The sequence below is a fragment of the Castor canadensis genome, chromosome 11 (assembly GCF_047511655.1).
Source record: "Castor canadensis chromosome 11, mCasCan1.hap1v2, whole genome shotgun sequence".
Taxonomy (NCBI): Eukaryota; Metazoa; Chordata; class Mammalia; order Rodentia; family Castoridae; genus Castor; species Castor canadensis.
The window spans coordinates 129,246,842-129,259,983 of record NC_133396.1 but is presented as its reverse complement, the minus strand read 5'-3'; the positions used below and the strand labels follow the sequence as shown (position 1 = coordinate 129,259,983).

Sequence of the window (13,142 nt, the reverse complement as noted above, 5' to 3'; positions counted from 1 at the left end):
TAAAAATCAATGACAGGTATGTAAAACAGGGACTGTTGGGGTTGGGACCATCAGGAGGGGTAAAATGACAGAAGATGTGATGGGGGTACCAAACACGGTCAAAGTACATGTATAAATACACATGTATGAAAATAGAATTATGAAGCCTGTTAAACTGTTTAGCTGGCATGGTGGCTCACGGCTGTAGTCCTAGCTATTCAGGAAGCAGAGATTAGGAGGGCTGCAATTTGACACCAACCTGGTCAAATAGTTTTTGAAACCCCTGCTTCTCAACCAATGGCTGGACTCAGTGGTGTGTGCCTGTTATCCCAGAGATGCAGGGAAGTACAAATAGGAAGACTGTGGTGCAGGCCTGCCTGGGCATAAAGTAAGATCCCATTTCAAAAGTAACCAATGCAAAAAGGACTGGCAGAGTGGCTCAAGTGATAGAGCACCTGCCTATAAGTGGGAGGCCCTGATTCAACCCCCTAGTACTGCCAAAAAACAAGCAAACAAACAAAAAAGTTTTAAAAGAGGTAGAGGGGATGAGAAAGAGTAACAGAGGGGATGAATTTCATCAAACTACATTATATGCATGTATGGAAATATCACAATGAAACTCTTTGTCAAATTAATATACACTAATAAAAATGTAAAAAAAAGGTGTTAAGATGAAATTCTTTTTTTTTTCATAGTGTTTTATATTAGAATACATTAATAGTACAAGAAAGGTAAAATTATCTTTTTTTGGCAGTACTGGGGTTTGAACTCAGGGCTTCTTGCTTGCTATAAAGCAGGTGTTTTACTGCTTGAACCATGCCTTTAGCCCAAGAATGAAATTCTTTCTTTCTTTACTTTTTTGGGCAGTGCTGGGGCTTGAACTCAGGAGCTACACCTTGAGCCACTCCACCAGACCTTTTTTGTAATTTTTTTTTTTTTTTCAAGATATGGTCTCATGGAACTATTTTCCTGGGCTGGGTTCGAACCATGATCTCTCCTGATCTCTCCTCCTAAGTAGCAGGAGGCAGAATGAAATTCTTAAGAGTATTTGAAGACTACCAAAGGAGTTTGTAAAAATACAGTTAGTGCCAGTTCTCACATAGCACAATGGAACCTGAATAACCAACTTTGAAATATCCACAAATAATGAACAGTTTCTGTTAACACTGATATTTCCAAAAGCAAAAAAGGAACTATTTGCCCATACCAATTTATCCTCCCTACTTCATGCTCCTGCCATACAACAGGAGCAGTAAGAACAGTGATCCAGCTACAATAAGATGCAAACATTAGTTGGGCATGGTGGCACATGTCTGTAATCCCAGCACTTGGAAGGCAGAGGCAGGAGGATCATGAGTTTTGGCCAACCTAGACTACATAGTGAAGCTCTATATCAAAAGGGTAAAAAAAAGGAAAACATTGCCTGTACACCAAGCCCTACCTCCCAGTGTGGTAGCTCCAGCAAGGCCTCTTCGGACATTCATAGGGGCCACAGAATACCAGACCCCATCCTCGTCTGCTGTGTAGTCTAGACACTCCACTGAACTGAGGCGGGAACGGCCATCATAGCCACCAATTACGTAGATCCGGTCATGTAAGGACACAGAGGCCACATACCGTCTCTTGCGAGTGATGCTCTTTGGGTTTGGGGAGAAAAGATACAGAGCAGTTCAGTGGAGCAAGTTTTCAGCATTACCTTTTGCTATCCTTGCTGTCTTTATCTATGCCTCTTTGTTTCTTTCCTTCACCATGAACCCTCCTTGGAACAGCGATTCATCCTCAAGTGGCCTCCAGCTGACTGCCTGCTGAATGAGATGACTGTTGTGGGGCTTGAAAGATGCAAGCCTTCTGCCCCTGACCCCATTCCAGTGCTTTCTACTGTTTGGCACCAGACACCTTTCCTTTACATAAGACCCTGGCTAAGAGAATGATATCCCTTCACACTGTAGGAAAGTACTGGCATAATGCTAGAGGGCTAGGATTCAAAGATCCTACAATGTAGGAGGACTAGTTCAAAAGATCTCCATGACTTCTCAGAAATCATTACTGTTCATTCAGTATTGAAATAGAGACTTATAGAGGGAGAAAGATAAAAACTTCCCATTTCAATTGAAAATTGTTTGATGTAAGATAACTGAACTCCAATTCAGTTTAATACAGCATGACCAATGGAGTACACTGGGTGCCTAAATGGTGGCTGATTGAATTTCATTTAATATAGGGCCACTTACATTTCTGGAGCTGAGTCTTCTAATCTAAACACTCAGAAACTGTTTACTCATTACCTACTGTGTACACAGCACTGTTGGAAGGAACATGCTCTTACAAGGCTTTTCTACTCTCAGGGCTGGATCAGTTATGATCTGGAGTTGGGGAATGTGGACACTTGAGTTCTGGGACAAATGGCCCCATTACTTACTGGCAAAAAGCTCCACTCCTGAGTTTTGGGGTCATATTTCTCTACCACATCAATTGGAGACTGCTGGCTTCCAAAACCCCCTACCACCAGAAGCACTTCATTGGCTCCTAAGAACAAAGGTAGGAAAAGACAGGTTACTTCACCAGACTGGCTGGCTAACTACTTACGGGGACGTGTAAGTAGAAACAGTTGTATGATACCTTGTCTTATGTGCTAAGAGAAGCAATCTGAAAAAGGAGACACATTACAAGGCTGAACAACAGGAAGGTATTCTTCCTGAGGACATGAATCTCTGAAATGTAAATTTCTGGACAACATTAAAAGACAACATTAAAAACATTCTACCACACCATTTCAACCTAGCTAGATGGCTTCTGGTTAACATAATAACTGAAATACTGTTATGCATAATAACTCATTGCACAATAGGTATAAGGTGGGAAATTAAAGGCATTCTTTGCTCTTTTCAGCCTAAAAACCCAAACTGGGAGTTTTTGGTAATGGAGGAAAAACACCTTTCTAAACTTGTTGCAAAAAAAATTTTGAGGGCTGCCAGGCACTGGTGGCTCACACCTGTAATTCTAGCTATTTGGGAAACTGAGATGGAGGAGGATCAGGATTTAAAGTCAGCCTGGGCAAACAGTTCAAGAGAACCCCATCTCCAAAATATACAAAGCAAAATGGACTGGAGGTGTGACTCGAGTAGTAGAGCACCTGCTTTGCAAGCGTGAAGCCCTGAGTTCAAACCCCAGTCCCACCAAAAAAAAGAAAAAAAAAAAAAAAAAAGGTTGAGGGCTGAGGCTTAGGAACCAAGTGATAGATTGTTTGTTTTTCAGAAGAATGTATATATTCAAAATGAAAAAATACATATCTATTTGAAATAAATCCCAAGAGCTTCCTTGTAAAAATATTTAATGTCCAGGCTAGAGGTGTAGCTCAAGTGGTAGAACACTTGTCTGGAAGAACAAAGCACTAAGTTCAAACTCCAGAATTACAAAAAAAGAAAAAACAAAAAAATCAATGTTCAAGTACAATGTTAATTATCACAGAACATAACTGAACACTCAAAACACTAATATATAGCATGTGTATAATGTCACTATTAAAGGGACATGTATTACTCACATACATATACCCTCAAAGATACTTATCAGGATCAGATGTGGCCCTCTTGGTATACTGAGAGTTCCTAGCACTGAAATTCAAGCCCAGGGAGGTCTTTCACAGATGGATCTTCCAGGCACCCAGTGAGAAAGTGACTGGGCATTTGCTGAATCACTCTATGAGTAACAAGCTTCCCAAAATTAGTCAGTAGGACAAAAAACATATCTTGGCCACCCAAAGGTATTTCTTGGTGTAGGGTTCTCATGGACATGGGGGAAATGAGAATGTCCACTGGGAAGAAGGTCAGGTAACTGGGAGTCATTGGAAACATACATTAGATAAGATGGGAAGCATGACACCTGATACCTTTGGTAGGCTTGAGAACACATGAGGATCAGAACACAGCTACAACTGGCTGGTCTTAGCAAAATCAGAACTTCCTAGGAATGGGCCTGCCTGACAATTCTGACAATTGCTTTGACCCAGCACAACTGTGGAGCCAGGTACCCCAAGTTTGAGTCCATTCAAAAGGACAAGTGATAGATTTCAAAAATCTCTTTTCCATGAAAATTTACATTTCCAATTTGTATACATCTGTATGTACATTTACATTTCCAATTTATATACATATGTGCGTGTGTGTATGTGTGTGTGTGTGTGTATGACAGGGAATACCCTGTCAATTCTTCAAAACTGCCAGGTCACCAAAGACTAGGGTTTTTAAAAGGAAGTCCTTTTCTTTATTTTCCCAAAGAAGCTATTCTGACAGCCTTCATATCCTCCCATTTTCCCTGAAGCCTTATTGTGATAAAACACTTTCTACCTTGGCTCTTTTCAAAAAGCAAAAAGTCTCTGAAGAAATCCCCTATGTACCTACTCTGCTAGACCTCATGGACAGAACAGTTTGGTAGAGTTTTGGACAATTCAGCCACTAGGTAGCACTATAATAACATGGCTGTGTTGTAAGTAACCAGGACCTGAAAGAGCAAATGTAGCACCGTGAAGCTCCTAACAGAAGCTCCTAACAGATCGAGATAAACCCCTAAAGAGGTAATGGCTTTGGTGATTGTCATCTATGGCTGCTACAATATTAAGTGAAAAGCTATTATGTTACTGTCAGACACTGTGTGCTTCCTGATGTGACAGGCAGTACACTACCTATGAAATGACTTTTCCAAAATATTGAACCTGAATTTTATCCAAGTCTCTAGGAAATATGGGGGACAGAAAAACATGTTTTTTATTTTTTGAGACAGGGTCTCACTAAATAACTTAGGCTGGTCTCAAACTCCTCTGAGTTCAAGTGATTCTTTTGCTTCAGTCTCCCAAGTGCTGGGATTATGGCTGCAGGCTACCAAGCCTGGCTAGAAGAACCTATTAATTAACACTATAAGGATGTAATAAGCAAAATCCAAAATATGGGAAATTTGACAGCTCAATCTGGCCTCCTCAACAAATAAATGTGCAAGGAAAACCAAAGCAGGAAAGAAAATCAAAAGGATTAAAAGAGCCTAAGGAAAGATGGGAAGTCAATGCAATATATGGACTTTGGATTCTGACTTGAATAACTTAAGGGTCTGAAAACTAACAACAATTATAGGGAAAAAGAAGAAAATATGTACCTGATATCTGATGATGATATAAGGAATTTTGTGTGTAATTTATTTAGTTTTTCTGAGATACGGTCTCACTATGTCACCTAGGCTGTCCTTAAACTCATGCTGTAATCCAGGCTAGCCTCCAACCCATGATCTCCATCTCTCTCTCTCAAATGCTGAGATTATAGGTGTGTACCAACACACAAAGCTGTGTGTTGTTTTAGACTGCAAATGACATTTTGCATGTGTGAAAAGGGCATTTTTATCTTTTAGAGATATTGGGATAGAATTATATCCTGCTGGAATTTGCTTCAATATAAATTACCAGTGAGTTAATAATTACTGAAATTGGGTGATGGATATGGAGGATCATTCCATTATTCTGGTTTTATATAATGTTTGTATATTTTCTTCTTCTTCTTCTTCTTCAGTTACCTGAAATTTTTCTTAATAACACATCTGCACCCACACATAAACCATGCAGTTCACTTCATTTCCTAAGAGGGCATTTGTCTTGTATAGTTGCCAAATAAAAAGGCCCCTTCTCCAAAGTGACCCAACAAGTAGGTCTCAGCAGGCAGATCCATCTAGAAAAGCAAAGCACTTAAAGGCAAGGATCTTTTATATCAGTCTAATTGTATGTGCCTCAAAGTTCCTTCGAGCTGGAAAAGGTGAGAACCATGAGTTATTTTGTCCTTAACAGCACTTTCCGTGTGCTCCTTCATATGCTACTTTCCCTACCTGACCTGAACAGAGAATGTAACCATGATCCTTTTATCTAAACACATTTCTCATTGTAGATATCTATGATGCTAGGGGATATTTATGAATAAGAGAATTAAAACTGCCATAACAATTGCGAAGTACTTCCTATACTTGGCATATTTTAAAGTTTTCCATAGATTCTTTGGCTCTTATTTCTGTTGCTTTATGCAATTCCAATATTTAAAAAAAATACAGGCATCTTTTAAAGTAGGGGGTCACAGAAGCTCTCTAGGAAATACATCATGCTGCAAAACCCAGAGAACTGATAACACTTCCTATTAACTGAAAGTTTCGTAGTAAACATTCTGGTAGCTATACATCTATATCAGAACTTTATGTCAGTATGAGTCATTTCAGAAATTTTTTGGTTGCTGTTTAAGACAGTTTTGCCAGGTAGCCCAGGCTGCCCTTAAACTCTTTGTGTAGCTGGGGCTGGCCCTGGTCTTGCCTCATCATCCTGAGTACTGGAATAACAGGCATGAATTACTTCACCCAGCTCAGGGTACTTGTTAGATTTTTATTTTTTTGATGAGAAAAGTGTGTCTACGACATTTGGCAAGAGCAATGTGAAAAAGCACATTACAAAACTGAGGTATGCTGGCAGTGCCATGGTCATTATTTTGGTGCAGTGGGAAAGGAGTGTGTGTGTGTGCGCTATGGTGTGTTTAGAGGAACTGGACAGATGATGGAACCACTAAAATAACAGCATTGAGGGACTTACATTTCCATTTGTACTGATCTTTAGTTCAGAAAAAGAGTCAGACACAAATGAGGATACTAATCTCCATTATTTCTTCTGTGAGAGAGGGAAAAGCTAAAGTAAAATCCCTTATTTGGCATGCTATTTTGACTTGACCATAAATTTAATTTCCTTATGTTGTATGAAAACTCATTATCCTGTACCTGGTTGGCAACCTCTGTGGCAGAGGACAAGGTAGATGTAGCAATATACCTTACAAAGCACTGAGAAGAAGATGCTAATTAAGAATCAAGTGGAGATGGGCACCAGTGGCTCATTCCTATAATCCTAGCTACTCTGGAGACAGAGATCAGGAGGACTGTGGTTGGAGGTCGGCCTGGACAAATAGTTCACAAGACCCTATCTCGAAAATACTCAACACCAAAAAGGGCTGGTGGAGTAGCTCAAATGACAGAGTGCCTGCCTAGCAAGTGTGAGGCCCTGAGTTCAAACCCAAGTGCTGCCAAAAACAAAATAAAACAACAACTGTTTTAATAGGGGCTGGAGGCATGGTTCAGATGGTGGAGTACTTGCCTGGCAAGCACATGTCCCTCAAACCCTAGCACCATCACCAAAATACGAATTGTTTTGTTAGTATTATTACAAATAATTTGTTTGTTGTGTTGCTGGGATTGAGCCCAGGACCACATGCCTGCTAGGTGAGTACTCTACCACTGAGCTATAGCCCTATCCCCATTTATTTTTTAAATAATAAAAGTCACCACATGCAATGGTAATAAGTAAAACATGAGTACATAAATAAAACATGAATTGCTAATATGCCTTTGCCATCACATCTATGGAGAATTCTGTTAACAGGATATAAAAATACTTTTTTTGGTGGGACTGGGATTTGAACTCAGGGCTTCACACTTGAAAGCTGGTACTCCATCACTTCAGCCACACCTCCAATCCATTTTGTTCTGGCTATTTTGGAGGTGGGGTCTTATGAACTATTTGCCCAGGCTGGCCTCAAACCTTGATTCTCTGATCCTCCCAATCTCAGCCTCCTGAGTAGCTAGGATTACGGGTGCTAGCCACTGACTGGCTATGAGCATACTTTTGTTTATGCTTGTACACACACATACACACATACAGGAGTTTTCATTTTTATTTGTTTCTTTGTTTTTGTGGTACTGGAGTTTTGAACTCAGGGCCTCATTCCTGTCCTTTTTTTTTTTTGTGAAAAAGTTTTTCTACTTATTATGCCAAATCAGCCAGGTGTGATGAACATACCTGTAATTCCAGTAATTGGGAGGTTGAGACAAGACAATCACAAATTCAAGGCCAGTCTCTGTCAAAAAAAAAAAAAAAAAAAAAAAGGAAAAACCCAGTCTGTCTAGCTAGCTATGTTCATGTGACTCAATACTTTGAATAGTTCCATAACATTGCAAAGCACAACTGTATTATAATTCTCCAATTCAGGGAATTCAGGTTGCGTCCCTCTTTTTTCTGGTAAGTGTTCTCATGCATGCAGCCTTACATACTGACACTCATATCTGCAAAGCACATCCCTAAAGAAAGGACACAAGGCGCATGGATGCTTAGAACTTAATGTCCTGGTGAGGCACATTTTAAATGACTGCTGCTCACTGGTATGCCCTCTTCTGTGTGCTGCCTATACATGTCTTTTGCTAATCTATTTTTTTCTTCTGGTGCTGAGGTTTTTGACTAATATTTTAAAGGTTATTATCCTATTTCTTGTTGATCCATTGGGTTCTTTTTTACATTAGAAATCTTAACCTTTTGTCATATACATTGAATAGATATTTTTCCAGTCTATGTCTTTGCCATCAAATAAAAAAATTTTTTTTATAGCTGAGCGCCAGTGGCCTCATGACTCTAATTCTAGCTAGTCGGGAGGCAGAGATCAGGAGAATTGCAGTTCAAAAGCCAGCCCAGGCAAATAGTTCTTGAGACTGTACCTCAAAAACACATCACAAAAAGTGCTGGCAGAGTGGCTTAAGGTGTAGGCCCAGAGTTCAAACCCCGATGCTGCCAAAAAAAAAAAAAAAAAAATTTTTTTTTATGTAGTTAAGTAACCTCGAGGAATTATGTGCTTTTGTTTTGGTGAAAAGGTTCCTACTCAGGAAGGGAAGGGGAGAATTGGGAATTGTTTAATGGGTACAAAATTTTAGTTCTGCTAGAAGAAAAGAGATCTGGAGACTGGTGATACAACAATGTGAAAATATTTAATATGGCAATCAGAAGGATCATGTGCAAATTCTTGAGAGCCTACTCAACAAATAAAAAAAAAAAAAGCTGGGCATGGTGTGTGCACCTGTCATCCCAGCTACTTGGGAAGCATAAATAGAGGACAGTGGTCAATGCCAGCCTGGGCATAAAGGTGAGACCTTATTTGAAAAATAACTAAAACCAAAAAGGGCTTGGGGCATGGCTCAAGTGGTAGAGCTCCTGCCTAGCAAGTGTGATGCTCTAAGTTTAAACCCCAGTACCTATATTATCTTACTTAATAACCCCAATTGCCAAGTGAGATAAGAAACTAACAGCCACTTTAGAGGTAGAAGCATAGGCTCAGATAAACTGGTATCATAGGTCTAGCCAGTCACTGGTGAGGCTAGGATTTGAACCTAGGTCTGTTTGCTAAAATAGCACCTAACAGAGATATCACTTAAATGTGCCAAGAATGACCCTAAGCTTTACATAAATTTCTTCATTTACTCTTCATAAAATCCTTTGAGGAAAGAAAGCACAGAGAGACTAAGTTTCCTGCCCAAGGTAAACACCCAGTAAGTGATCTGTACCCAGAAACCTGGCACTAGAGGCCAAGTTTTTAACTGTTGCACATCACTGCCCAAATCCTTGTATTTTCTACTACACTGAGCTTGTTTCCCTTCTTCTTTTCATTCCAGAATGGACAAAAAAAAAATCCATACAAGGGAAGGGGAGAGGTGGATGGGAGCATACTACTTACTACATGGCATTCAATATAATATTCATAGACTCTAAAAGTACTGAAATAAAACTGTAACACAGCACATAAAACTTGACAATTTATGAAGACTTTTTATACTTTATCTCATTTAATCTCCAAATAGGTGTGTGAAATAGAAAGGGAAAATATTCTCGGTTTACAGGAAATAAAACAGAATGGTTATGACTTGTCTTAAGATGACAAAATAAAAAGATAAAAGGCAGGTCTGAAAGAGATCTTTATATTTCTTACAGAATGTTCTTTTCAACTGCATTATGACACCTACAAGAAGCAACTGAAAAATATCCCCTCATTCTGCCAAGACGCCAGCTTACCTAGACGAGCCCTTGTCCTGGGTCCCTGCATCTGGCTGCGAAGCTCAGGTCTCAGATGAAACTTTTTTGCTTCATCAACTAGATCCCTGCACTGTAAACTACAGCGGATGAAAGGCTGAAACATAGCAGATAGTGCAGTGAGCCAAGACAGCCATTTCTAATGCTGTAAGAATAAAATGACACAAGAATTAACAGTATAGAAAACAAGGTTTCAAAGCCTATGATTCCAGAAAGACTGCCGTGGGTTTTCAGAATTTATTTTTATTTTTTATTACATAATATATTATAAGAATCAAAAATTAAATGATAGTGTGTTGGGATTATAGCTAAGTGGGTTCAATTCACAACCCCTTCCCCCAAAAAATGAAATGACAATATATATATATATTGGAAAGTAGTCTACATTTACCTCTGCACTTACACATAACTACCTTTATTAGGTTGTATGTTCTTCCAGGGATTATCTAAGTACAAGTACATAACGATTATCAGGAGTTTTAAGAGAAAACCAAAGGCTTTTGTCATTTTCTAGGATGACAGGGACATAATAATTTTCTAAAATAATTTCCCCAAAATTCACAGCACAGTCACTATCCCCAGGTCTATAGAGCTCTGTATTGGTATTTGCCTCCCCAGGATCTCTGCATCCTCCTCCACTCTGCTCTCTGGGTCAGAAGATTGGGTCATATGGAATTATGCCAATAAGGGTCCCAGACCCTCTGGTCTCTGGTTGGGATCAGCCCCACCAAAGGTCAAGTCTCCTTTCAAGGCAATAACGCTACATGACTCTTTCCTTTCAGGTTCTGGTAACCATACCTCAACCCTGGCCTTTCAGGCTTAAGGGTTGTTTACACAGCTTGGTTCTTGGTTCTCCTAGACCCAAGTTCTGTCACTGTCTTATTTCTCTGCACTCATATCTTTGTAAACAGCCTTTTTATATAAACTTTCCTTAAAAACTATACCATTCTGAGCATGCCATATGTTTCCTTTTTGGACCCAGATTAAACTAAGTTTTAAGTACGAAGCACATCTATTAACCTGACCCAAGAAGTTTTCAGTATTCATTGGAAAGGAAATTAGTAGTAGCAGATACGTAAGTACCAAGATATGGTACTAAAAGTTTTTGCATCTTAACTTACTAAACACATTCTGTTTTATAGATAAGAAAGTTGAGGCATATATATATTAAGTAATCTACTTAAGGTTCATATAGTGAGCACTGGATTAGGATTTTAGCTCCCTGATTCTGGCTCTAAAATGTGTGCACTTAACCACAATGTAAAGAACTGGACAGAAGGGGAATGTAGATGTATTCTAAGAAAGAAATTACAAATAGAAAATGAGTTTGAGATGTGACACTAACCAGCCTGCAACTTTTCTAATGTGAACAACTAACAAACTATTTCTATGGTTTACTTTTAAAAACATTCAGGGGTAGGCCAGCAGAAAGAACTCATCACTGACATGGACCTTATCTATATGATATAAATCAGTGTTTCTCCAAGGTATTGTCCAGGTAACACAGATGGCATTTATGGTAAAAATTATGAAAATGTGCAAGGCATGGTGGTACACACCTGTAATCCCAATACTCAGGAGGCCAAGGAAGATAGGTCTGGGCTATGTAGTGAGTTCAAGGCCAGACTGAGTTTCAAAGTGAGACGTCTCAAAAAACAGGGGATGTAGTTAGTGCTAGAGCTCTTTCCTAGCATGTACAAGGCCTTGGGTTTGATCTCTAGCACCACAAATTAAGAAAAAAATTATGAAAACATTCCACAAAGAACTTAAGTTGGAGAAACACTTTTATAAATAAATTCAACATGACCAAAGTTGAAACGAAAATGCATTAACCTATGTTTACACTGGCTTCGCTAAGGTAAAAAATAAAGAAGTTTGCAGAGAAAAGCATCTTTTCCCTTTTCAAGGCAATTTGTAGCAATGTATGTTTAACAGAGAAGGATACAAAGTTGTTCATCTCATGTTGCTTAAAGAAAACCCTTAGGTTGGGCCTATGGTTCAAGTGGTAGAGCCCTTGCCTAGCAAGTGCCAGGCCCTGAGTTCAATCCCCAGGACCACAAAAACAAACAACACAAAAAACCATTAAGCATGTAAAACAGCAAGACAACAAAACACAAAATTAAATTAACTCATGGATTTTCATTTGGGCTGGAAACCTGACTTGTCAAGCAATTAACTTTTCTTAGAAATATGCCTGGAGAGTACTCAGCACCACCTCTCTGGCACTCCTGGAAAGGTAAGCTATCTTTGCCTACATTAAGATGATCAACTCTGAGCACACAATACTAAGCTGCAAGAGCCAGTCGAGATTTTAGATCTTGATATCCTACAAGACTTACCTCAGCATCTATTACATCTGTAATGTACCTGGGGGTCAGCAGGGGCATCCGCACGTACTGTAGCAGGTCAGGCAGGGATTCTTCTCGCTCCTTCTTGGCATGCTTCACCCAATTGATGACAGCCTCAAAGACTGGCTCTTCAGAATCCACCTATAAATGTATAATTCACATCATGGATTTCTGCTCTCTCAATTAGCTCGCAATCTCAAAACATAACCATGTTTACTTTCTCTTCTCTGCTTCCTGTCACCTACCACTATTATTTCCCATCGCCCAGAAATAGGTAGGCTCTTGGAAAAACAAGCTTTACAGACATGGGAAAAGAATTATAGCTAATGGGTTAAAAAAAAAAGATAGCTAGTACCTAATAAGCCATCAGCCATATGTTGGCTTTCACTTCAGAATTTTTTCCAGTCCTGAATTTTTGTCTGGTCATTTCTATACCTTCAGGGAGAGTGGGTGGTGGGGATCTTTTGCTCCAATTAAAATTAGCTCTTGAAATAACTTTTATTCATAATTATTGTCTAATGAGCTCAGGCTCCCCACATCCCTCACTTGCTAAGCCTCTGCTTCAGGGGCTTCTCATATCGCTATTTGTAATCTTACAGTTTTCAAAGCATGGCAACTTAGCATTTGGGCAATGACTATGTATTAGGCACCATGCCATTGAGATGATACATATACTTCTTTGGGGAGCTTAGATCTAGACTTACATATGACAACTGGATAAGATAAGACTCACCCTATAAAGTCTATATTATACCACCAGGAGGTGCTAGATAAGAGCTAGGACTTCCCAAAGAGACACCTAAGTATAGGTGTTGTGTCCTTCCCACCAGTCCCTAGGGCATACATACATGTTCTGAAGGATATCTTTCAGAGTATCACTGTGACTAGATTTAAAAACACAC

At 39.4% G+C, this 13,142-nt stretch overlaps 1 protein-coding gene across 10 annotated transcripts in view; it reads right to left on the bottom strand.

Moving 5' to 3' along the window:
• The window catches only part of Klhl12 (kelch like family member 12), a 31,574-nt gene that overhangs the window by 5,173 nt on the left and 13,259 nt on the right, over positions 1 to 13,142 (bottom strand). For all 10 annotated transcript variants that reach the window (XM_074048617.1, XM_074048614.1, XM_074048615.1 and 7 more), the window contains 4 exons: positions 12,232 to 12,381; positions 9,875 to 9,989; positions 2,399 to 2,505; positions 1,421 to 1,616 (listed from right to left, as the gene is read on the bottom strand). In XM_074048617.1, the coding sequence (XP_073904718.1) occupies positions 1,421 to 1,616; positions 2,399 to 2,505; positions 9,875 to 9,989; positions 12,232 to 12,381 (568 nt within the window). The remainder of the gene's footprint in view (positions 1 to 1,420; positions 1,617 to 2,398; positions 2,506 to 9,874; positions 9,990 to 12,231; positions 12,382 to 13,142) is intronic.